Source organism: Peromyscus californicus, unplaced genomic scaffold (assembly GCF_007827085.1).
Source record: "Peromyscus californicus insignis strain IS unplaced genomic scaffold, ASM782708v3 Scaffold_15__1_contigs__length_86483966, whole genome shotgun sequence".
In the NCBI taxonomy this organism is placed as follows: domain Eukaryota; kingdom Metazoa; phylum Chordata; class Mammalia; order Rodentia; family Cricetidae; genus Peromyscus; species Peromyscus californicus.
The window spans coordinates 606317-631661 of NW_026294447.1; the positions used below are offsets into that span (position 1 = coordinate 606317).

The window sequence follows — 25345 nt, forward strand, 5'->3', positions numbered from 1 at the left end:
CAGGAGGGAGATTCTATACATGATATGCACAGAAAGGAAAGCAGGTTTGGATGTGCTTAGGTTTTGGTGCTTGTGGGACAACCAATAAGTAATTGTGTAAGAGATGTAAGTTAAAATCCAGCTACCTATACACTATAACCCAATGTTGCCAAGGGCACTGAGGAAGTGACTGTGAAGTAAGGGAAGGGGGGTTAGTGTGAGAACCCTGAATAATGAATACATGTAAGGATGGAAGAGAGAGATACTTTATTAGTGTAAAGTAAATCAGGGTGGCAAGAAAACAAGTTTCCAAGATATCTTGCTGTCCAGATGTCAAGGAGCAGAGATGGGGTAATGGCGGGAGAAATTGTAAAATCAGAAGGTGATTTGGTAGATGAGAGAGTTGTAAGCACATTTAGGAGTCAGCGGAGAGGAAGAGGTGAATCAGGTGGTGGTAGAGATGGCAGCATGACCATCTTCCACTGCAAATTTCCCTTTGTAAGCTTGAAGAGTCAAAAATAGTGACATGCTTGAGCTGGAGTTTTGAAGGTAGGAAGTAAGAGGTGCTGTGGGATGTTCTGTATGGCAAATGTGTTGCTGATTAGTCAATAAATAAAACACTGATTGGCCATTGGCTAGGCAGGAAGTGTAGGCGGGACAAGGAGGAGAATAAAGCTGGGAAGTGGAAGGCTGAGTCAGAGAGACACTGCCAGCCACAAAGGATGACAAACAGCATGTGAAGATGCCGGTAAGCCACGAGCCACATGGCAAGGTATAGATTTATAGAAATGGATTAATTTAAGCTGTAAGAACAGTTACCAAGAAGCCTGCCATGGCCATACAGTTTGTAAGCAATATAAGTCTCTGTGTTTACTTGGTCGGATCTGAGCGGCTGTGGGACTGGCAGGTGAGAAAGATTTGTCCTGACTGTGGGCCAGGCAGGAAAACTCAAGCAACAAAGAGGTCCTCACTCTTGCTGGTCTCTCTTTTCTATGAAGAGGAATAAGAGGCCACATTCTATATGGAGTGCAGAGGTGGTAACATAACAGGTAGGAGAGGCTAACAATCTGATGCAGTCATGCAGGAGGGAGATTCTATGCATGGGTGTATCAAAGGTCCATGAGGGAAAGACTAGAAAAGGTTGAGGTATGAGCTATGAAGACTGGCTTCAGAATGTACGAAGCAGAGAAGGCCAGGAGAGATATATCTATTATTTAGTTTTTTAGTTCTTTGACAATTAAGTACATGTGTATACTGAATTTCCATTCAGTTTTACCCCTCTCCATTACCTTCCCTCATCTCTCTTCTCATGAAATAAATCTTCTCAACAAGCCCCTTCTACTTTGATCTTTCATTTTGTTTTGTTTTACTCACTAGGAAACATTGTCTAGGCCGTGATTTCTTCACTTTCAAGTAGTCTAGTTCAAATCCAAGCCAGGCATATTGGCACATCAGTAAGTCCAGCACTTGGGAAGTAAGGTAGCCAGATCACAAGGTCAATGCCAGCCTACACTACCCAGCAAGGTCCAATCTCAAAGAACTAAAAATAAACAAAACAAAGCAAATGACAAATTTATTAGTAAGTAAAAATATAACAGAAACAAATCAACAAGAATTTCTTTTGCCATGATGGATCAGTAACTCTAAACACCTAAAGACTGATTAAGTAACTGAAGATCATAAAATTATAAAAGTCCTAGACAATTTGAAAGATTGGGCTGAGTGTCTTTTTGAGCCACTATTCTGAAATTTATGTGGTGAGACTTTTAGATAGTAAAGTTTGAACATGCATCTTCTTTTCTCATTATCTCAAAAATTTGGCCTCATTCCCCACACCAATTCACTGAGGATTTCTCAGTGAGCAGGATGTAGCTGAATATGAGCTGCAAAACTGTGTTGAAATGGCCTCAGGGTGGGACCTTAAGTGCTCCCAGTGGTGTGTAAAAGGCCCTTGGTCAGCATGTCTGCACAGCTGCACAATGGGGTCATGGGTAAGTGTCCTTCTATATAGCTCTTCTGAGGCACCATGAGCCTGCAAATGCTTTTTGGAATGTAAGCTAATAGATAAATTTTAGCATCCACTCTAAACAACAACATACCCATCAGCCAATAATTAGATGATGCCCATGGTGGTCTCCTGGCATGGTAGAATCAGATGCTTCAGTATGGTAAGTACACGATGAGGAACTTCACTGCAGGAATTAGAATGATCCTGCTGGGGAAATGGTCCAAAACATGCATTTGGAATCCTAGAATTTTAGGGCGAGAATGAACTCTAACCATGGTGTTTCTCTAGTAATAGATAATGGTGTAAAGGTAAAAAAAAAAAAATTACATAATCTGTCACTTGCTTAACTATAGCTCTACTCAGATTTGGAACTGGATAATTCTTTGTGTGAAGGTAGGGGAGTTTGTCTTTGCACAACAGGATTTTTTACCTCATCTATGCCCCTCCAGGTGTCAGCATCACTCTCCTCAAATTGTGACATCAAAAAAAAATGCGTCCTAATTTTGTCAAATGTTTCCTAAAAAGTGAGATCAGCTTGAAATTGAGAACTCATGCTATACACTGACAGGTATGTTGAGGGCCACTGTCTCATAAAATGCATGGAATAGAGGCAATAAAAAGCTTCTTTCTGTATGTGTTAGTTTTTAGCACTGTAATGAATTTCTGAAAGAAATAACTTGAAAAGCAGGAAGTTATTTTGGTTTATGGTTTCAGTTCATAGTTAACTGGCTCCATTTTTTCTGGGCCTGGGATAAAACAGACCAAAATGCACAAGGGTGACATAGCAGAGTTACTTGTTTTGTGGTGGCCAGAAATTAGAGAAAGACAAGGAAGGGACCAGGGAAAAGTTACACCTTTCCAAGTCACACTCCCAGTATTTATTTACTCCAGCCAAACCCTACCTCCTAATTTCTAACACCTCCCAAAGCTGTAATCAAATTATACATTCACCAATGGATTAATTCACTGCTGAAGGCAGAGCCTCAGGATCCAATGATCACTTCTCAAAATCCTCACCTCTTAAAAACTCTGCAATGGGAATCAAGACTTCAGCATGTAAGCCTATGTGGGATACCTCAAATCTATAACATTAATGTATGTCTCTGCCCCCATACACATCAACAACTTAAGGTATAATGACTCCAAGAGTACAAGTAATGAGTCATTTAAAGCAGCTTGTGTTGTCTTTCATTAGCTTGTTCAGTAATGTTCATTGAAACATGCCAAACACTGTTTTAAGTACCACACAGGCAATATTGCCTTCGAGTAGTACTACAGCTCCATGTTCTCCCATGTGAAAATCCTGAGTTATCACCATTTGTAGTAGGACACACCCATAGGTTCAAGGAAATTGGCTCAAACCAGTTGCCAAGGCATGCATATAACATACTTCCTTATGAGCCGACCTGGACTGTGCCTGGGGGCCTAGCAACAGGCATTGTCAGAGTTCCTGATCATGCCCATTCAATGAGGGATGATCACACAATGTCACCAGATTGGGACACAGCTTGAGTGCTGGGAGGAGGGTATATAAGGCCTTCACCATTATTGAATAAAGGAGTTTGTTATTTGCCTTCAACTGACTGACTCCCATTGTCTGTGTCGTTGACATTGCACCTTCTCACCCCCTTCCCCAAGAGAGCCATTAGGATCCAGCAGCAACCATCTAACAGTTGAGACAGATTAGAGGGATACCAAATGAAGGAGACAGGAACTAAGCCACTAAGGATCAAGGTACTTCTCTGCCCACCCTCACCAAATCTCCCTTCCTCTGTCCCCTGAAGCCTGCCAGTGCCACTCACTCTCATGGTGAACTGGGTACAGTTGCAGCCCATTTGGAGGCCAGTGTCAGTGTAAACTCATGTTGTGGAGCACTGCTATGACAGGTGCTCAGCTGGAAGGTACAATTTGGAGTGTCATGGCTGACATGGTACGTGGCAAAAAAAACTACAAAGGAAAACTTGGTGATTTCACAATGTTGGTGTTTTAAAGGTAGGCAAGAGGATGTGTGAGGTTTTAAAGGGGAGAATACTAAGAATTTTACTATTATTATACTTCTTTTTTTTTATTTTTTTCAAGACAGGGTTTCTCTATGTAGTTTTGGTGCCTGTCTTGGATCTCACTCTGTAGACCAGACTGGCCTTGAACTCACAGAGATCCATCTGGTTCTGCCTCCTGAGTGCTGGGTTTTCAGGTATGTGTCACCACTGCCTGGTGTATTATTATTCTGTTATTCAGGCTTCATGTACATAAAATATCCTGAGCTGTTTCCTACCATGCTTTGTTCATCCACAGATAAATGGACACAAACTATATGGAGCTCTATTAGGGACTTATAAGGGATGGACAAAGATAGCCAATGCTTCTGGGAGTTTGCAGTACAAACTAGTTGTCTTAATTAGTGTTTCTATTGCTGTGAAGAGACATCATGATGATGTCCTTATAAAGGAAAACATTTAATTGTAGAGGCTCACTTAAGTTTCAGAGGTTTAGTTCATTATCCTCATGGCAGGAAGCAAGGCAGTATGCAAGCAGACATGGTGCTAGAAAAGGAGCTGAAAGTTCTTACATCTTGACTCACAGGCAATAGGAAGTGATATGTCTCACTGGGCATGGCTTGAACATATATGAGACCTCAAAACCTGCCTCCACAGTGACACACTTCCTCCAATAAGACCACACCTACTCCCACAAGGGCACACCTCCCAATAGTGCCACATCCATTTGGGCCATTTTCTTTCAAATCACAAGAGTAAACAGAAAAGGGTTTCAGGGAAAATGGAAATACCAAGCAAGCAGTTGTGCACTACAGCTTTATGTCCTAACCTATAAAGCCAGTGTCTAGATAGCCTTACTCAACTACAAGAAGAAAGGGACAAAACTGTCACTACAGAAAGATATCTAAGCCAGGCGGTGGTGGCACGCCTTTAATCCCAGCACTTGGGAGGCAGAGGCAGGCGGATCTCTGTGAGTTTGAGGCCAGCCTGGTCTACAAATCGAGTTCTAGGACAGGCTCCAAAGCTACACAGAGAAACCCTGTCTCGAAAAACCAAAAAAAAAAAAAAAAAAAAAAAAGATTTCTGCCACTGAAGATATTACCCTTTTCTGATGTTAGGGTCACAAACAGCTTTTCAGTTCATTTTATAAGGCATTCATTAACAAGGACTTAAATGGAGCTCTGTCAATGATAATTCAGTTCCCATTGTTGTCATATCTATGTATTTAACTCTCTGTCCACAATGGAAACATTAGTAAGAACAGTGCTCCGTACAGATACCTACCTGAGGAGCCATGAAACCTACAGGTCAGCCAATTCTTCTTTCAAGTAGAGACCATGTCTTCTCTGTCATGGTCCTCAGAAGTGGCTTCTTCCCAGCTAGAAAGTGGGCCTGGCTGCCTATTGAGCTAACAGTATTTAACTAGGTTACTACTGCTTCTACCTCCTTTCTCCTTCTCCCCTTCTAAGTTACAAAGTGTTTAGGATACACAAAGAGATGGTCTCATAGGAACAAATATGCTCCTATCAAAATAGTCATCACATCTTTGTATAGAGAAGATGAGCTAAGGGAGTTGAGCAATGCAACCAGACTGAGTCTCTTCTACCTCATCTGGGAAAAAGGAAAATCTGGCCACTCTGATAAGGGTTCTTATGTTTTTACTACCTCCAAGTTACATTTTGACCCACCATATATATGGAAGCTTGAGTCTTTGAAAATGTATTGTTTGTTCAGTTTCTTTGCACAAGCTAACATAAAGCCCAGTTGTCCATAACCTGCTATTTATTAAATGAATCAATAAATTGTTAGTTACCAAACATTTGCCTGGCACTCATTAATGTCAGGCTTTTTCTACATACATATCACACCTCCTTTGTTGACTTGAGTTAGGACTGGGACTCCAGAATCAGAGCTGGAGTTATTTCATCACACAACTTGTCCCACCCCAGCATAATTCTCTTTGCTTTACCCAGCATACCATCCCCAAGGCTCTAAGAACACTATATGTGACCAAATAACTGGCCTGTGCCCCTGCCTCGGAGAGTTGACTGGCCACCATTGTGACCAGTACCTGGTGGGCTACTTCGGGTTCCCCAGCTGCTTCCCTTGCCCTTATAATGAGTTTACTGAACTTTATGATCCAGACACAGAGTCATGTGTTAATTGTGGAGGCTTTACAACTTGTATCAACTGTGAAAGATATAGAATTCTCGAGCATTTTCATTTTAATTCTCGAGCAGTGGAAGACCTTTGAGTGAAGGCACAACAGTATTTAGGTGTAGAATGATGGCTGTGCATGGGAAGGTTATTGTTCTATCCATCCTTCAAAATCACCCTGTAAGTCAGAAAATGTCTGATTAAATCAGTAAATAACTCATGCCTGGCCCGTTGCATCTATATTCCCCAGAGATGACAACATATATCACAAAGTGCTATTACACTGAGTTTAAAAGGCATGTCTTAGAGACTTTCAATATACTTTTTAAAATCCTTATGGAGTAATTGAACATCTAAAACACTGAGTTTTGAGAGATACATTGTCCTAAAGCATACAAATCCACATTGGTTAACACATAAGCTTTTCCTGAGATTATTTGAATAAAAAGGAAATTACCTTGACAGTTGTGTCAATGAAATTACTATGAAAATCCTTCTTTAGGACAATCCTGTTGTCCTTGCCTGTGTCCAGTTGTTCCCTTAAGCAATGAGTATTTTACTCATTCCTGTTACCAGAACTCTTGGAGCTCAGGTATAACCTGTCGCATTCAAGGTGTTTGGGAAGATCAAAGTGAATTGAAGGTTTGTACCTGCTGGGATGCTTCAACAAAGCCTGTGCTGCATAGTGGATCCTTCAAAGAACTTGTACATGAGACTTTTCAAAAGCCTTTTTCTCAGTTTGTTAGATGCTACCAGTGTCTACCTCTAACAGCAGCTTTTTTGTTCCAGGGTCCTACCATCCTCCTGGAGTGAGATCAATTGCATACCCTCCTAATTGGGAGAGCTTGCCTCTATAACCCTGTCACTGGAGCATGTTCTTGTCTGCCACATGTCACAGACCTGCCTGTGACCATTGTGCTGATGGATACTAGAATCTGATCCCTGGCAAATGGTGTCAGTCATGTGACTATGGCCTCTAGACCTCTAAAAGCAGCCTCTGTGACCAGGCAAGACACTTTGAAACTTTCTAGTATACTAGGAATAAGAATGGATGGTGAAGCATATTTTCCAGTTTTGAGGACAGTATTTTATTTATGTGCTGTAGAGAATTAGTGGTTCTAAACCTGACTGGCTTTAAACATGATAGAGTTGATACTTATTTTCCCACCCTTCTCACTTTTTCACACACATAATCACAGGCAAGACCCAGGAAATAATTATTAATCAGAAGTTATTGTTAATAAGAATGAAAATAAATAGATAATTCCAGATGTACAGTACCATTCTTTATTAAGAAGTAAAGCAAAGGATAACCAGACTACAACCCAAGAAGCTAGCTAACAAGGATGAAACTAAAAGGGACACATGGATTACCCTGAGAAGGGGAAATAGATGAGATCTCCATGAGTAAACTGGAGATGAGGGGGAGCAATGGAGGGTAGGGGATGAGGGATGAGAGCATTAGGGAAAGGGATGGTCAAGCAGGGGGAGAAACAGAATGGGAGAGCAATGAAAGAGATATCTTGATAGAGGGTGACATCATGAGGGAAGTTCCCAGAAATCCACAGGGATGACCCCAGCTTAGACTACTAGCAATAGTGGAGAGGATGCCTGGACTTGCCTTCCCCAGTGATCAGATTGGTGAAAGCCCTGTAATCACAGAGCCGTCATCTATGAATGAATAAAAAAATTCTTAAAAAAAAAAGAAAGGAAGGAAGGAAGGAAGGAAGGAAGAAAGAAAGAAAGAAAGAAAAAAGAAAGAAAGAAAGAAAGATTTCCCTCATTATCCACAGTAATATAGGGCCCTTACAAAGGATCTCATGCTGGGCGGTGGTGGTGCACATCTTTAATCCCAGCACCCAGGAGGCAGAGGCAGGCAGATCTCTGTGAGTTCAAGGCCAGCTTGGACTACAGAGTGAGTTCCAGGAAAGGCGCAAAGCTACACAGAGAAACCCTGTCTCGAAAAACAAAAACAAAAAGAATAAAAAGGATCTCATGGTGCCACCCATCACATCACACTCTACCATGGTATCACATTTTAACATTGCTACTGGCCTAGTATTATTTAAAGAAAAGAAAGAAATTTTTTATTCATTTTACATACCAACCACAGCTCTCCCTCTCATCTCTCCTCCTGCTCCCTGACCCCAGCCTTCCCCAGCAGCCTACCCCCATCCCCTCCTCTGAAAAGGTAAGGCCTCCCATGGGGAGTCAGCAGAGCCGGGTACATTCAGTTCAGGCCAGTCCAAGCCTCTCCTCCTGCATCAAGACTGTGCAAGGTATCCCACCACAGGTAATGGGCTCCAAAAAGCCAGTTCATGCACAAGGGATAGATCCTATTCCCACTGCCAGTGGCCCCTTAAACAGACTAAGCTACACAACTGTCTCACTTATGCAGAGGGCCTAGTCCAGTCCCATGCAAGTTCCACAGTTGTTGGCCTAAAGATCATAAGTTCCCACTAGCTTGGTTTGGTTGTATCTGTAAGTTTTCCCATCATGATCTTGATGCCCCTTGCTCATAAAACCCCTCTTCTCTCTCTTTGACTGGACTCTGGAGCTCAGCCTGGTGCTTGGCTGTGGATCCCTGCATCTGGTTTCATCAGTTACTGGATGAGGGCTCTATGATGACAGGATATTCACCAATCTGATTACTGAGGTAGACCAGCTCAGGCATCCTCTCCACTATTGCTAGTAGTATAAGCTGGGGTCATCCTTGTTAGCTAACGTCTCTGAGGCTGTGGGTGATAGTCTGGTTATCCTTTGCTTTACATCTAGTATCCACTTATAAGTGACTACATACCATGTTTGTCTTTCTGAGTCTGGGTTACCTCACTCAGCATGATATTTTCTAGTTCCATCCATTTGCCTGAAAATTTCATGATGTCATTGATTTTGTGTATATGTACCACATTTTCTTTATCCATTCTTCAGTTGAGGGGCATCTAGATTGATTCCAGGTTTTAGCTATTATGAATATTGCTGCTTATGAATATAGTTGAGCATGTGTCTTTGTGGTATGATTGAGCATTCCTTGGGTATATGCCCAAGAGTGGTATTGCTGGGTCTTGAGGTAGATTGATTCCCAATTTTCTGAGAAACTGCCATACTGATTTCCAAAGTGGCTGTACAAGTTTGCACTCCCACTAACAGTGGAGGAGTGTTCCCCTTGCTCCACATCCTCTCCACCATAAACTGTCATTAGTGTTTTTGATCTTAGCCATTCTGAGAGGTGTAAGATGGTATCTCAGAATCATTTTGATTTGCATTTCCCTGATGACTAAGGATGTTGAGCAATTTTTTAAATGTCTTTCAGCCATTTGAGCTTCTTCTGTTGAGAATTCTCTGTTTAGCTTTATAGCCCATTTTTTCACTGGATTGTTTGTATTTTGATGTCTAGTTTCTTGAGCCCTTTATATATTTTGGAGATCAGCCTTCTGTGAGATATGGGGTTGGTGAAGATCTTTTCCCATTCTGTAGGCTGCCCTTTTGTCTTATTTACCGTGTCCTTTGCCTTAGAGAAGCTTCTCAGTTTCAGGAGGTCCCATTTATAAATTGTTTCTCTCAGTGTCTGTGCTACTGATGTTATATTTAAAAAGTGGTCTCCTGTGCCAATGCATTCAAGGCTACTTCCTACTTTCTCTTATATCAGGTTCAGTGTAATTGGACTTATGTTGAGGTCTTTGATCCACTTGGACTTGAGTTTTGTATATGGTGATAGATATGGATCTATTTGCAATCTTCTGCATGTTGACATCCAGTTATGCCAGCACCATTTGTTGAAGATGCTTTCTTTTTTCCATTGTACAGTCTTGGCTTCTTTGTCAAAAATCAGGTGTTCATAGGTGTGTGGATTAATGTCAGGGTCTTCAATTCAATTCCTTTGGTCCACATGTCAGTTTTTATGCCAATACCAAGCTATTTTTTAGACTATAGCTCTAGAGTAGAGCTCGAAGTCAGGGATGGTGATGCCTCCAGAGGTGGCTTTATTGTACAGGATTCTTTTAGCTACCCTGGGTTTTTTTTTTTCATATGAAGTTGAGTATTGTTTTTCAGAGATCTGTGAAGAATTGTGTTGGGATTTTGATGGGGATTGCATTGAATCTGTAGATTGCTTTTGGTAAGATTGACATTTTTATTATGTTGATTCTACCTATCCATGAGCATGGGAGTCTTTCCCTTTTCTGATATCTTCTTCAGTTTCTTTCTTTAGAGACTTAAAGTTCTTGTCATACAGGTCCTTCACTTGCTTAGTTAGAGTTACCCCCAAGATATTTTATATTATTTTAGGCTATTGTGAAGGGTGATGTTTCTCTGATTTCTTTCTTGGCCCATTTATCATTTGTATATAGAAGAGCTACTGATTTTTTTTAGTTAATCTTGTATCCTGCCACATTACTGAAGGTGTTTATCAGCTGTAGGAGTTCCCTGTAGCTGTAGAATTTTTGGAGTCACTTATGTATACTATCATATCATCTGCAAATAGGGAAAGGTTAACTTCTTCCTTTCCAATATGTAACCCCTTGATCTCCTTTTGTTGTCTTATTGCTCTAGCTAGAACTTAGAGTACTATATTGAATAGATATGGGGAGAATGGACAGCCTTGTCTTGTTCCTGATTTTGGTATAATTGCTTTGAATGTCTTTCCATTCAATTTGATGTTGGCTGTCAACTAGCTGTAAATTGCCTTTATTATGTTTAGTTATGTTCCTTGTACTCTTGACCTTTCTAAGACCTTTATCATAAAGGGCTGTTAGATTTTGTCGAAGGCTTTTTCAATAGCTAATAAGATGATCATGTGGTTTTTTTTCTTTCAGTTTGCTTATATGGTGTATTATGTTGACAGATTTTTATATGTTGAACCATCCTTGCATCTCTGGAATGAAGTCTACTTGATCTGTGCTTCTTGTCTGATTGACTATCAACTGGTGCTGTAGATAATGTTAACTTGATTGAACAGAGAAGAGTTGCTTTGTAGCCCACACACTTTAGGGACCATCCATGCTCATAGTGGGTGATTTTTTTTGATGTGTCTTGGATTTAGTTTGCCAATATTTTATTGAGTATTTTTGCATTGATGTTCATGAGGGAGATTGGTCTGTAATTCTCTTTGTTGCATCTTTGTGTGGTTTGGGTATCAGGATAACTGTAAGCCTCATAAAAAAGTGTTTGGCAGTGTTCTTTCTGTTTCTATTGTGCAGAACAGTTTGAAGAGTGTTGGTATTAGCTCTTCTTTGAAATTCTAGTAGAATTCTGTGCTGAAACCATCTGGTCCTGGGGTTTTTTTTTTTGGGGGGGGGAGACTTTTAACAACTGTTTCTATTTCCATAGGGGTTATATGTCTATTTAAATTGTTTATCTGGTCTTGATTTAATTTTGGTATGTAGTACCTATCCAGAAAATTGTCCACTTCTTTCGGATTTTTCCAGTTTTGTGGAGTATAGGTTTTTGAAGTATGACCTGATGATTCTCTGGATTTCCTTGTTGTCTGTTGTTATGTCTCCCTTATCGTGTCTGATTTTGTTAATTTGGATGTTCTTTCTCTGCCTTTTGGTTAGGTTGGATAAGGGTTTGTCTATCTTGATTATTTTCTCAAAGAACCATTTTCAAAATGGCAAACTAGGATGCTATCTCCAGATGAGCATGGATGGCCCCTAAAGCGTGTGGGCTACAAAGCAATTCTTCCCTGTTCAATCAAGGTAGCATTATCTATAGCACCTGCAATAGTCAACCAGACAAGGAGCACAGAAAAAAATTAAAAACACTGTAACATTATCCATTTATGGAAAAATGGTTTATGTAATTTGTTTTGTCTTTTTTTTTCCTTAATGAGTGTAATCTGTCTGATAATTTTCACATGGGATGAGATGGGGAGAGGACAAATACAACAATACAAAATTTTACAAAATGTCAAATCCATGATCCAGGCATGCAAGTTTAACCAAATCAAAACACTATTTAAGAAACTGGAGTCTTAAGCCAAGTTTGGTGTTGCATGCCTAGAATCCCAGGAAAGTGAGGTAGAAAGAGTTGGAGGCTAGTCTGGAATATAAAATGAGGCCTGGTATCCAAAACAAATAAATAAATACAATTTCTAGAGTCTTTTTAATTAGAGTCATCTCTTACTTCAACTTCACTGTTGAACTTATTATCCCAAGGTTGAATCTTATATAAGTAACTTTTTTTTAAAACAGTACCTCCCTATGTAGTCCAAACAGGAATAGAACTTGCAATGTTCCTGCCTCATCCTCCTGAGTGCCAGGGCTGTAGGAATATGCCACCATGCTCTGCTAAAGATGGCTCTTCTACATAGAATGTGTTTTCCCTTCCCTTTCTTTTGCTCCAACCCTCTCCAACCAACTCACACAAACACACCATACCCCCTTTTCAAAAGCACAAACTTTTTAAATAATAGAGCACACGTATGAGATTATAAAGCTAGTACAAAGAAAATGTGCACTATACCCACTTTCTTATATTGGTTGGTATATCCATCACAATAATAGCCCAATATTGACATAAGTATCATTAAATTTCACAATTTACTCAGATTGCTCTTACACATTTTACCCAGTGTGCTTTCTGGTTCTACCTTTACAATAGTTTATCATGTCTTTTTAGCATCCCCCTGGCTTTCCTCATTTTTCACAACTGTCACAGGTTTTAGAATATCTGTGGAATGACCTTCACCTCACACAATACTTTTCTCATTAGCCTGGGATTCAGGGACATAAAAAGATGACCAGGGACTCACTTCAGCATATAAGACTAATATGGCTAATCACTAATTGTGAATTATGGTCACCTTATAGTAGTATTTGTCAGGTTTCTATGCTGTACAGTTACTCTCTTCTTCCCTCCACACTGCACTTTTGGAGAGGGAAGTCAGCATGCACAACCCACACTAATGGAGTAAGGAGTTCTACCAATCTCCTTGAGGCATCATATCTCCAGGAATCACTGTGATTCATCTGTACTAGAAATATGTCTGTTGTCCCCCTTTTATTCACTATGGATTCATGAGTATTTGTATTATACTACTCATAATGGTTCAACACTATTGTTGAAATGATTCAGGCTTTGGCCATAAGAAGTTCTTTTAGTTAGAATTAATGCCTCTTTCATTCTCAAATATTTTAGAATTCTTCAAGGTATTTCCTCAGTTTATGGTTAAAGCAAAATGTTCTGGATTCATCTTATACATTTCCTGTCCCACTGTTAGAATCAGTCACAGCTCTAAAGAATGTTGATTACTTTATTGGAGAGTAGTGTTAAAAAACCAAGATGTGGGTACTAGATGATGACACCTATCTGGCATGCTCCCCTATACTTGCTATACTGCAGTCACCAGCCAGAGTAGACAGATCAATCTCCACATGAATATATGGCTTCTTAACCCATGTAGAACTTCTAACATTCATGATATCACTTTCTGGCAAGCTTCTTAGACCTCTGGGGGAGCATATTTGTAGTAGCATGCAACATACAATTCAACCATGGAGGAAAAAAGCAGTTTATGACCTTTAAGATCAGATAGCATTAATTTAACTAAAATCCCCTCACCACAAGGCTACTTTGGAGTCGTTTGGTTCACTGGGGAATCCCTTGAGGAAGGTTGCATTCTACAATAAGGAAACACTTTCATTTGAATACAGAGAAGACATATGGCTAATTAGATTACCAGCTGTTTAAATAACTTCAGATAAATATCTCTGTGTCAGCCAGGAAGTCGGCTCTAGTGCATTCCCACAGAGAGATCCAACTGTGCTGTCTGATATTTTGGTCAACAGTTTAGATGGAGTTGGAAAAACAAGTTTCTCAAATTTTCAGATATTACAAAACTGTAAACTATTATGTTAAAGATGAAACACAAGACCAGACAGTCTAACAGACTCTCATGCAGGCTAGAAACAACAAGAAATGTTAACAGGGTAAAAATAAAGTTGTATAACTAGGTGTTTAAAATTACTTGCATAAGGGTGGGAGTAATTACTTGGTACCAACTCATGTGAAAACAGATGAGAATTTTCACTGTGTGAAGCTACAAGTGAGTCAAAAGTCAAAAGCACTGCCAGAAAAGTGATGCCTGCTCAGGTTGGAGTAGAGGGCATACTGTGTGCTCAGCTTCAGCAGTTACCATCCCAACATTGGCTTTACTAGCTGCACAACTCCAGGATCATTGCTGTCATTTCAGAGCAACATAACATTTTTTTTCACTTTTTTTTTTTTTTATTATTTTGCAATACCATTCAGTTCTACATATCAGCCACGGATTCCCTTGTTCTCCCCCCTCCCGTCCCCCTCACCTTCCCCCCAGCCCCCCCCCCCTCCATTCCCATCTCCTCCAGGGCAAAGCCTTCCCCACAGACTGAGGTCAACCTGGTAGACTCAGTCCAGGTAGGTCTAGTCCCCTCCTCCCAGGCCGAGCCAAGCGATCCTGCATAGGCCCCAGGTTTCAAACAGCCAACTCATGCAATGAACACAGGACCCAGTCCCACTGCCTGGATGCCTCCCAAACAGATCAAGCCAATCAACTGTCTCACCCATTCCGAGGGCCTGATCCAGTGGGGACCCCTCAGCCATTGGTTCATAGTTCATGTGTTTCCATTCATTTGGCTATTTGATGGGATGGCCAAACACCCTAATTGTTGTGCTAGAAACCTCATCCAACTACTGAGGGATCTGGATGCAGAGATCCATGACTAGGCCCTGGGTGGATCTCTGGGAGTCCAATTAGCGAGAATGAGGAGGGTTTATATGAGCGAGAATTGTTGAGACCAAGGTTGGATAAAGCACAGGGGCAACATAACATTTTTACAGTGTTTTCAAAGTTTTGCTTAAGCTTTCATTTCTTGTTTTTGTTGGGTTTTTGTTTGTTTGTTTGTTTGCCTGTTTGCTTGTTGACTGGTTTTTTGGGGTTTTTTGTCTGTTTGTTTGTTTGTTTTTGTTTTTGTTTTTGTTTTGTGTTTTGTGTTGTTTTCTGAGACAGAGTTTTTCTGTGTAGCCCTAGCTGTCCCAGGACTTGCCCTGTAGGCCAGGCTGGTCTCAAACTCACAGAGATCTACCTGCTTCTGCCTCCCAAATGCTAGGATTAAAGGCATCGGCTACCACCACCAGCTTTGATTAACTTTCATCCACATGATTATGGAGTATAGAATGATATTTTGGTGCATATTTAATGATCAAAATCAGGATAATTAGCATATCTATACATCTGTCCTCTCTCTTTTATGTTAAAAGCATTCAAAAGCCTCTCTTGTAGCTATTTTAAAATATCTAGTAGTTTATCTTTAGTTGTAGTTATCCTATTGTGTTATATAAATAAATAAATAAATAAATAAATAAATAAATAAATAGAATTTATTTCTCCTATCTGGATATATTTTGGTATTCTATCCTTCCCTCCCTCTACCTTCTCCATTTCTCTAAGATGGACACTTAACTTCTACATGTAAATGAGAATATAGAAAATTTGTCTGTCTTCTAAATACCATGCTGTTAACAGAAAGTGTACTTTTTAAAGTATGTGTCTAAAAGCAGACAATTTCAATAATGAATAGAACTATGCAATCGTGCAGTGAGGACCTAAAGGAATTAGAGGGGGTAAGCTCAAAACAGAAGTGAAGGCAAGTTTAAAATGGCCACATGTAGTTGGAGAAAAAGGAATCCCCACATGTAGTGGAGGAAGAAGAAAGTTGCTTATTTTGTGCAACTCCACTGGGGGAGGCCAGCTCCCACCTTTTAAAAGGGTTCCTATGAGGAGGAGAGAGGGATAAGAAACTTTTAGATAGAAACATAGTGAAGAGGAGAAAGACAGAAACAGAGGATAGCTTTGAGAGGACCTGGATCAAAACCCAATGGTCCCTTCTGCCTCTTCAAAGGTGCTTTTTATAACAATGCCAAAGGATGGGGCAAAAGACCTCCCTTCTGCTAGATCAAAGCACACAGCACAGCCAAGTGTAGACCCTTCCAAATACCTGGTAACCACACCCGTGGTCAAATCATCCCCTTATGCAACCCTGCTGGGTAAAGCAAGCTCAGATTCTGAGACATGAGTATGTTCTCAGTAGGAAACCTCTGTGGGTCCCACTCCACAAGACAGGACTCAGAACAATGGGAACAAGTTCCAAAGAGGCAGATTGAATGTGGGGATAAGAAAGAACTGCCTAGCAATGAAGAGCAACCATCATTACAATCACATCTCAGGAGCAACAACATCCTATAATTATCTTTACTTGAACAGGCACTAGTGGGAACTCCAAGGATAGAAGCTTGGTAGATGGAGTTCTTTTATGAATCTAGCTACCTGTTCACTGCAAGTATACTTACAGAGTTGATGCCTAAGCATTTTTAGTCAAATATAATTTAAGATTCCTGTAATAGTGACTTATTTTGTCTTTTCTTTCATTATTCTCTAACCTTTTCAGTTTTCAGAAAAATGAATTAAGAACACAAATGGTAAAGTACAGGAACAGTTAACCTTCTGTCAAAAGCACAAATATCACAAAGTGATTAATTATAAAGTCAAAATGTAGAGCAAAACGCTAGCCCAATTGGTAAAGTTACAGTATGTGTTCCCACAACAGAAACATTACTTGCCAGAGTGATTGATAAATGTTAGACCACATCTTTGGCCTGTGCCTCTCTGTCAGTTATGGGGGAACTCCCATCATTGTGGAGTTAAAGAATGTGGACTGTTTTACAATATGTGTTTTGTTTTCATTTACATCTATGTATGTTTCCTAGTCTGGGGCCACCTGTCTCTGAACAGCTGGAAGCAGGCGGTATAGTCAAGAACTCTAAACCAAAACACATTAACTAGAGATCCTTGATATTGCCAGAGGCAGCTGCTGACCGTGGGAATTAGCCTTCTTCAACTTTTGCACAGCTGTATGTTTTAACTCACTGGAGGAAAACTGTTTCCTATGAAAATGCATTGTGTTTTTAGACCATAAAGTTTGTCAATTCATCCCCACAACTGTTCTCACAGCTTACAGGCCAATGTCCACACAAACCAGGTCATGACAGGACATGCTGCAGTGAGTGTGAAGAAAACTATTACATCAATACATCTGGAAAATGCATTTGTAAGTAATGGAATGCTAAAAACACAAGTGAAGTCAGTTGGATCTACTGTGGGCATGCTACAAAAACAATGGAGTTTCAATTCTTTCTTTTTTTTTCCTATTTTGGTTTTGGTTTTTCAAGACAGGGTTTCCTTGTGTGTCCCTTGTTGTCCTGGAACTGGCTCTGTAGACCAGAATGGCCTTGAACTCACAGAGATCCACCTGCCTCTGCCTCCTCAGTGCTGGGATCAAAGGCATGTGCCACCACTGCCCAGCAAGTTTCATATCCTTTTATTTGATTTTTTTTTTTAAGAAATGTGAACTTAGAAAGTGAACACAGCTTAATTCTAATTTTGAAAAAAAATATTTTTATAATTATATGAAAAGACCTTTTTCTTTTTTTAAACTATTAGCCTATGTTAAATATTAGCCTTTGTTAAAATTTCTCTGAGTTGTCTCCTGTACACATGTGTACTTCCAGCTAAAAACTTGTCACCATGTCCTTGTCCTGTTTCATTATCTATCCTTAATTATTTTCTTCAGGTCACACTTATCTCAGTTTTCTATATATAATTGGCTACCTTTAAAACCAGGAAGGAAGAGCCAGCAAGATGGCTCAGTGAGCATAGGTGCTTGCTGCCAACCTTGACAACCTGAGTTCAATCCCTGGAACCCACATGGGAGAAAGAGAGAGCTGACTCCCACAAATTGTCCTCTGACCTCCACATGAACAACTAGGGAGTAGGGGTTGGGGTGATATAATACTTACCTAGTACGCAAGGGAAAAAAATTTTAAAACATTTTTAAAAGAGGGAATGTTGGCTCTTATAAACCAAAGTCTGTTAGTCTCTTTCTTTGTGTCTCTCTGACATTTTAATAATCTTTACAAACGCTTCATCTGTTAGTGAAACCAAAGGAGACTTTGTAAATGCTCAGCTTGGTCCACAGAGTCCACTGAGCTCCTGGGTAAGAGCTGATTGTGAGCAGAGGTTGGCCTGCATCTGTGGTGTGGCGTAACACTGCCCAAAAGTGTCCCAGAAGACCCCTGAACCATTCTGTGTGTTCCATGACATCCAGTGGAGCCTAGTTAGCCAGTTTTTACTGCAATTGCCATTACTGACTGTAATTTCAAGGATCATTTCTGTCATTCACAATTGGCATTATTAGTATGAAAGCTATCCAATGACTTTAAAAATCACACTTTATTGCAATAAATCTAAAAGCATAAGCTAATGATTCCTAACCTTTTAGAATTGCAACAACATCAATAGCTCTCTCTGCCTTGATCAGAAACCAGCTCAAATAAAGTGCCATGTGACATCAGCTATTTTATTAAGTCAAACAAAGCTCCTTCTCCCATCTCCTAAAGAACAAAGCAATCACATATAATGGAGTCACCCCCAGGCAGGACTTTTAGTGTGGTCATAGAACTTCTTGGTTCTACTGTAATGGCCAGTATTAAATCCACATGCCTCACTCAAACAGATAAAGACCCCACATGCACATTCACAATAAAAACTGCATTTAATTTTTCGATATAGAAAACCATAAGTTGATTTGCTAATAGAATATAGAGAGACAGCCGGGTGGCGATGGCACACGCCTTTAATTCCAGCACTCAGGAGGCAGAGCCAGACAGATCTCTGTGAGTTCAAGGCCAGCCTGGTCTATAAAGTGAGATCCAGGACACTAAAACTACAGGTTGTATTTTAATGGTCTCCCACAGATCTCTGAAATCATATTGTCTTTAAATCATTGTCTTAGAAACATAAATTGGGGATAATTCCAGGAGAGGAGAAAAGGTTTGTTTTTTAAGCTAGGCATAGCATAACTTTCTCTGCTTCTTCACTCTTCCTTTGTAGCATGTGACTGCAACAAGGAAGGAGCCCTGAGGCCTGTCTGTGATGCAGACACTGGCATGTGCCATTGCCAGGAGTGTCAGTGGCCAGGGGTGTGATCACTGCACCCAGGGTCATGGCCAGGAATTCCCTTCTTGTGTTTGTCTTCGGTGTCACTTGTGCTTTGATCACTGAGACCATACCATGTCATCCCTCTCCAAAGCAGTGCAAGGGTTAATTGGGCTGCCTGCTAACATGGAAGATAAAAGATAGAGCCTGCCTGTCTCTGAAGTGGACTTCAAAGGCCTCAGAGAGAACATATCTATCATAGACATTTTGAAACAACCTGTTCTTTTATCTGAGGAATTGTTGAAAGTCAAAGATTTTTATGAGTCTGTGAAATAAGATTTGTATTGGAGGAATAAATAAGCCAACTCCTGTTTGACCTTTGACTACTACTGAATTTTACATCCTTGGCCTTCAACTTAGAAATGTACTTATGTTGGCTTTGAGAAGTGATTATTGCTGAGATAGGCTTTTTTTTGCATGTGTATGTGGTGTACACATGTATACTGGTATACAAGCATATGTGTGCATATCCATGTGGAAGACAGATGGACCTCAAGTGTCTTTTGCTCTTCTCCATTTTATTTGTGGAGTCTCTTGCTGAGCCTAGAGTTTGCCCATTTGAGCAATCTAGCTAGCTAGCTTATCCCAGGGATCTCTTGATTCTAGAAATAAGGCAGACTGCCACACCCATTCAGCCTCTGTATTGATAACTGGAGGTCCAAATCCCGCTCTTGAGTTTGAATGACAAGCACTTTTTTTACTGAGACATCTCCTTGAACCCATAAGCAGGCTTTTATGTTTGTTTCTTCCCAGTTAAGATTACATGTGATTTTTTTCAGATGCTATTAAATTTTACAAAAACAGAACCTTTAGAAGGTAAATGGTAACGGGCAGTGTAGCAGGGGTAGTGTCCTTCCTAGCATGCCTGAGGTCATGGGTTAAGCCTGAGCACTCTAAAGACAATAAAAAATTAAAAATAAAAGGTTAACTGAGAAGCCCAAACCCAGCAGATCTAAAAGTCATGACACTGACTTACAGCCATTATACTCTGAATACACCATTTCATCTATGACACAGGAAACTTGAAGTATAGTACTTTCCAATACAAATAGTATATTTTCAAAGATGCACACAAGGAAAATCTTCCAAGATTCTTCATTTAATTAGAAGCTATGCATTACTTCTTGTATTATACCAAGGATGGCCATTCCTTCAGAATACAATATCATTTTTATCATCTAGTACCAAATCATTTTTCATTCATCAGTCATCTTTCAAGATTACATTGGTTGCTCTGAACCAGGGGGTCAGTAAACAGGTCAGCGCACAGGTTGAATCCAGTACAGCACATGTTCTTGTGGATGAAGTTCTGGTGAAACACAATGCTGTAGTGACAACCCTGTGACTGCTCTCCCTCTGTAGTAGCAGAGTTGCCAAGTGGCGACAGACACCAGGAATCCTGAGGCAAACTTTGCCACCCTGCTCCAAGCAAAAACTAGGATGACTTTCTGCATGTTTTCTCCATCATAGAAGCAGTCTACCAAGATTGCCCCCCAAATACCTCCCCTTTTTCAAAAAGTTCCTAAATTAAGGAAACTTAACACAGTCATAAACATAAGTCAAACATTATCAACAAGAAAATAGACTCAAAGTAAATGGCACTTGATTAAAAGTTGTACAAGGAAAAAGAAACAACCTACCTATATAGTTCAGGTCCACCTAAACCCAGTGACAGGGCCTGGGGAGATCAAATGGCTATGTAAAGAGAAGAGGTATATCTCTACCCCTCTATTATCCTGCACATGAGGAGCCCTATATAATCAGATCTTCCTACTTCTCAAGACATATCAAACATTTACATTTTCAAAGAAATAGCCCCCACTGAAAAGTATAGGAGATACTCAATATCACTTGTAAATCACACAGTGTGGCTCAAGGAAAATACACCTGAGGGTAAGCTTTAGGCTGCAGGCCATTGCTCTGTGGTTACAGCTATCAAAGTGGCACCAAGAAAGCAGAATGAGATACGGGACGTTGTGAACAAAAAGACTGTAGGAGTGCTGAGCAGAATTTGAGAGGACAGCAAGAGGATAGGAGCCATGAGCCAGACAGAAATGATAAGGAAATGAGAGCTGCTAAGTCCCTCCAAAGATATGCTGTCCCCTGGGATGGATAGCATGCAGAAGCCCTGATGCTGTTTGGTGGCCACCAAAATACCACCTTTCATGTGCAGCCTTCCCTTGTCTCCCCAGACACCAGACTCCTGTCTTCTCCTCTACCCTCTCACCTCATCGTGCTCCTTCACCATGGCCTCAGTGGGGCACTCAGAACTTTCTTCCCACCCACTTGCTTATTTCCCAGGCCAGTAATGGTTATGAAATATTTTCTAGATGAATTGACAAAGGAGATTAGAAGGACAGATCAGAGGGCACCCTGAGCTTAAATGTAGAAGTCAAGGCACCATGATTCAAACCCACCCACTACCTGTGTAGCTCCAAACAAATCAAATCTCCAGCTTCAGTTTCTTTGTCAAAAAGAAGAAATTCTGTTTCACAGGATTCTTCCTCGAGACTTGGCATAGTACCTGGCACATAGTAAGTACTTAGGGAATATAAGTGGTCACAAAAAGTTACTATTGTTTTTATTGTTAGTATTGTTAGCCTGAAGAAGTACAGTCTTGAAAGTTGGAGAATGAGGGGAAAGTCTGTAGAAGAGAAAGAGAAGAAAAATTCAGGATGCATTAGTCAGTGTTCAGATGACCCCAACTGCACCTGCTAAGGTCTCCATGCCATGTTCTCATCAGAAAGGGTGTGTTCATTATGTGCTTGAACCAAAGATACATGCTGAACCCAGGCCATGGAAGTGAGGGGAAAACCTACTGTCTGTTCACCAGTTAGGAGACTTCTTTGTCACACATGGAAACTAAAAGACTGTATGGCAGTAACACAAAGGAAGCTGTGAAGGCAGATTGTAGTCATTACTTGGGCGTCCCCCTAACAAGACAGCAATGCCTGGGGCTCAGTAGAGGGTGAGGAGAGAAACCACTCTGGAGACTTTTTTCAGGGAATAGCATCTGTTTTATTGCATGTGAGTGACCACTTCAATAGTAGAAGCCTAGTAACTGTGACTGGTTAGTACATTTCCTCAGATTGGCCAGTGAGTGCTCATACCACATGGTCTCTATGCACAAGAAGCACATAAAAGGAGACAGAGAGTGCAGACTCATGGCCAGCTACCAGCTACTCACAGTAGTTAAGAATTCAGTATTCTGACTTCTGGGAATATTCAGGAGCACAGTATGGCAAGTAGACTGGCTACCAGGTCATGCCTGAATTTACTCCTACATCAGATGTCTTCTAGATGAAGAAATGATTTTCCCTGAGGTTGAGTCCAGGATTCTTTTTTAGCAAGCATTGAAAGGCAAATAGAAAAATCTTGTAGATTGGTTTCAATGAACTACATCTGAATACATGCTTTAAGAAGCATGTGTTTATTCTGCTAGGATGTTGTCTTAGGGTTTCTGTTGCTGAGAAGAGACACTATGACCACGGCAACTCTTATAAAGGAGAACATTTAAATGAGGTGGTGGCTTGCCTATAGTTCAGAGGTCCAGTCCATTATCATCATGGCCAGGGAGCATGGTGGCTGGGCATGTGCGTCATACATGGGCTGCAAAGAGGGTGCTGAGAGGAAGTTAGACAAATAGAGCTTAAGCTGTTTTCCCAGAGAGTAGATACAAATAGTGTCAGAGGAAGTTAGCTTAAACTGTTTACTCAGAGAGTAGACACAAAGGATGGTGTGGAGAGGAAGTTAGTTTAAGCTGTTTATGCAGAGAGTAGATACAAAGGATGGCTGAGAGGAAGTTAGCTTGGGTTGTTTGTATGGAGATTAGAGACAAATGGTGAGGAAGGAAGTTAGCTCAAGTTATTTATGCTGAGATAAGATACTAAGATCAGGAGATGATGTCAGGGCATAAACAATTTGTAAATAGGGTGACCTTTAAAATGATTGGTTGGTTACTTCGCCCCCTCCTAGGGTTCTGAGGATTTTGCTATAAAAGAGGCTTAACTGCCTAACAATGAATGAGTTCTTACTTGACTTGACTCCGAGATGATGCATCTGATTGTCTCCGGGTAAGAAGGAGGCTGAGAAACAGGCAAGCAGCATGCACTTACCTTTCCTCAGTTCCAGGCCACCTCTTCACTGGTGGCCTAAGTTCCCGGTGGGGCAGGACCCCACATGGGCATATGGCAGTATGCAGGCAGACTTGGTGCTGGAGAATTCTGCATCTTGATCCCAAAGCAACAGGTAGTGTGCTGAGACTCTGGGTGTGACTTAAGCGTATATGAGGCCTCAAAGTCTACCTCCACAGTGACACACTTCCTTCAACAAGGCCACACCTACTCCAACAAGGCCACACCCCCAACAGTGCCACTCCCTATGGGGGCCATTTCCTTTCAAGCTACCACATTCCTCTCCCTGGCTCTCAAAGGCTTATAGCCACATCATGATGCAGAAATTCATTCAGTTCAACTTCAAAAGTTTCCACAGTCTCATAAAAGTCTCAACTTATTTAAAAGTCCAAAGTTCAAGTATCTTTGGAGATTCATGTGATCTCTTAACTGTAGTTCCCTGTAAAATCAAAATAAAAAAGCAGATCACATGCTTCCAACACATACTGGCATAGAATATACATTACCATTCCAAAACATAGGGAAGGGAGCATAGTGAAGAAATACTGGACCAAAGAAAGAACAAAAACCAGCTGGGCAAACTCCAAACTCTACATCTCCATGTCTGATGTCAAAATGTTCTTTAGATCTACAACTCTTTTCAGCTTTGTTGACTGCAATATACTTCTTTCTCTTGTGCTGGTTCCTCAGCAGGTATCCAACAGCTCTGGCATCTCCAACATCTTGGGGTCTCCAAGGCAATCCAGGCTTCAACTTCACAGCTTCATGCAATGGCCTCTCTAGGCCTCCATGCAGGGACACCCCTGACACATGCCTGGCCTCAGTGGCTTTCCTTAGTTGCTCCTTGACTCTAAAGCCAGAACCAAATGGCCAAAGCTGCCAAGTTCTGCTGGTTACTGAAGCTGAAGCATGGCCCCTCATTCAATTACATCTTCACCAGCTGTAGCTAGAGTTTTCCTGCCTTGCCCACAGTCAGGACAAATCTCTCTCACCTGCCAGTCCCACAGCCGCTCAGACCCAACCAAGTAAACACAGAGACTTGAAAGAGACAAAAAAGGTGATATATACAGTTATAGAAACAAATACATAGTTTTAAAAAATAAAGTCTTTAAAGAGACAGTAAAATTAATATAAAAAATAAGCCACGTGAAGATGAATATTACACAGAGAATCTGGATTGCGTTGTCTTTGGGATTTTTAACTGCAGAAAAACATTTGATTGTAAAAGCTGTTGAGTTATGGCAAAATGCATATTTTAAAGATACCTTGACTTCAAAATTTGGATGTAAGAATGTGTTGCCTTGGAAAAGAGTCTCTGCTTTTGTTCCCACAGAAAGCCAGAGGCTATGGATTTGTTCCAGATTAAGATACATCAGGTTTGACCAGCCAAGACCCCCTGAAAGGTCTCCGATGACACCATGGCCCAGATGATCCAACATCCAGAACCGTTTCAAGGCAACTGGCTCAGACAATACACCCTCATGGACTACTCCATAATCCTAAAATTTTCTTTGTGTCCCCATAAGATATAGCGCCCCCCCTCCAGCAGGAAGTAGTAAGAGAAGCTACGTTCAAATTCCCAAATTATATGTAATTTTACTTTGTTAAAGTTAAAACCTTCCTTTAAAAAAAAGGGGGGGAGAAGTGCTGTGGGATGGTCTGTATGTCAAATGTGTTGCTAATTAGTCAATAAATAAAACATTGATTAGCCATTGGCTAGGCAGGAAGTGTAGGCGGGACAAGGAGTTGAATAAAGCTGGGAAGTGGAAGGCTGAGTCAGAGAGACGCTGCCAGCTGCCATGATGACAAACAGCATGTAAAGATGCCGGTAAGCCATGAGCCATGTGGCAAGGTATAGATTAATAGAAATGGGTTAATTTAAGCTGTAAGAACAGTTAGCAAGAAGCCTGCCATGGCCATACAGTTTGTAACCAATATAAGTCTCTGTGTTTATTTGGTTGGGTCTGAGTGGCTGTGGGACTGGCAGGTATCAGAGATTTGTCCTGACTGTGAGCCAGTCAGGAAAACTCTAGCTACAACC

At 40.7% G+C, this 25345-nt stretch overlaps 1 protein-coding gene across 1 annotated transcript in view; it reads left to right on the forward strand.

The window, feature by feature from the left end:
* Lamb4 (laminin subunit beta 4) overlaps positions 1-25345 on the forward strand; it is a 118792-nt gene that overhangs the window by 61377 nt on the left and 32070 nt on the right. Inside the window, 13 exon segments of the mRNA XM_052738248.1 lie at positions 1838-1887; positions 1890-1970; positions 2129-2147; positions 3812-3843; positions 3846-3902; positions 5958-6183; positions 6609-6783; positions 6888-6977; positions 6979-7039; positions 7042-7148; positions 17129-17225; positions 19067-19139; positions 19141-19452. Coding sequence (XP_052594208.1) covers positions 1838-1887; positions 1890-1970; positions 2129-2147; positions 3812-3843; positions 3846-3902; positions 5958-6183; positions 6609-6783; positions 6888-6977; positions 6979-7039; positions 7042-7148; positions 17129-17225; positions 19067-19139; positions 19141-19452 — 1380 coding nt within the window.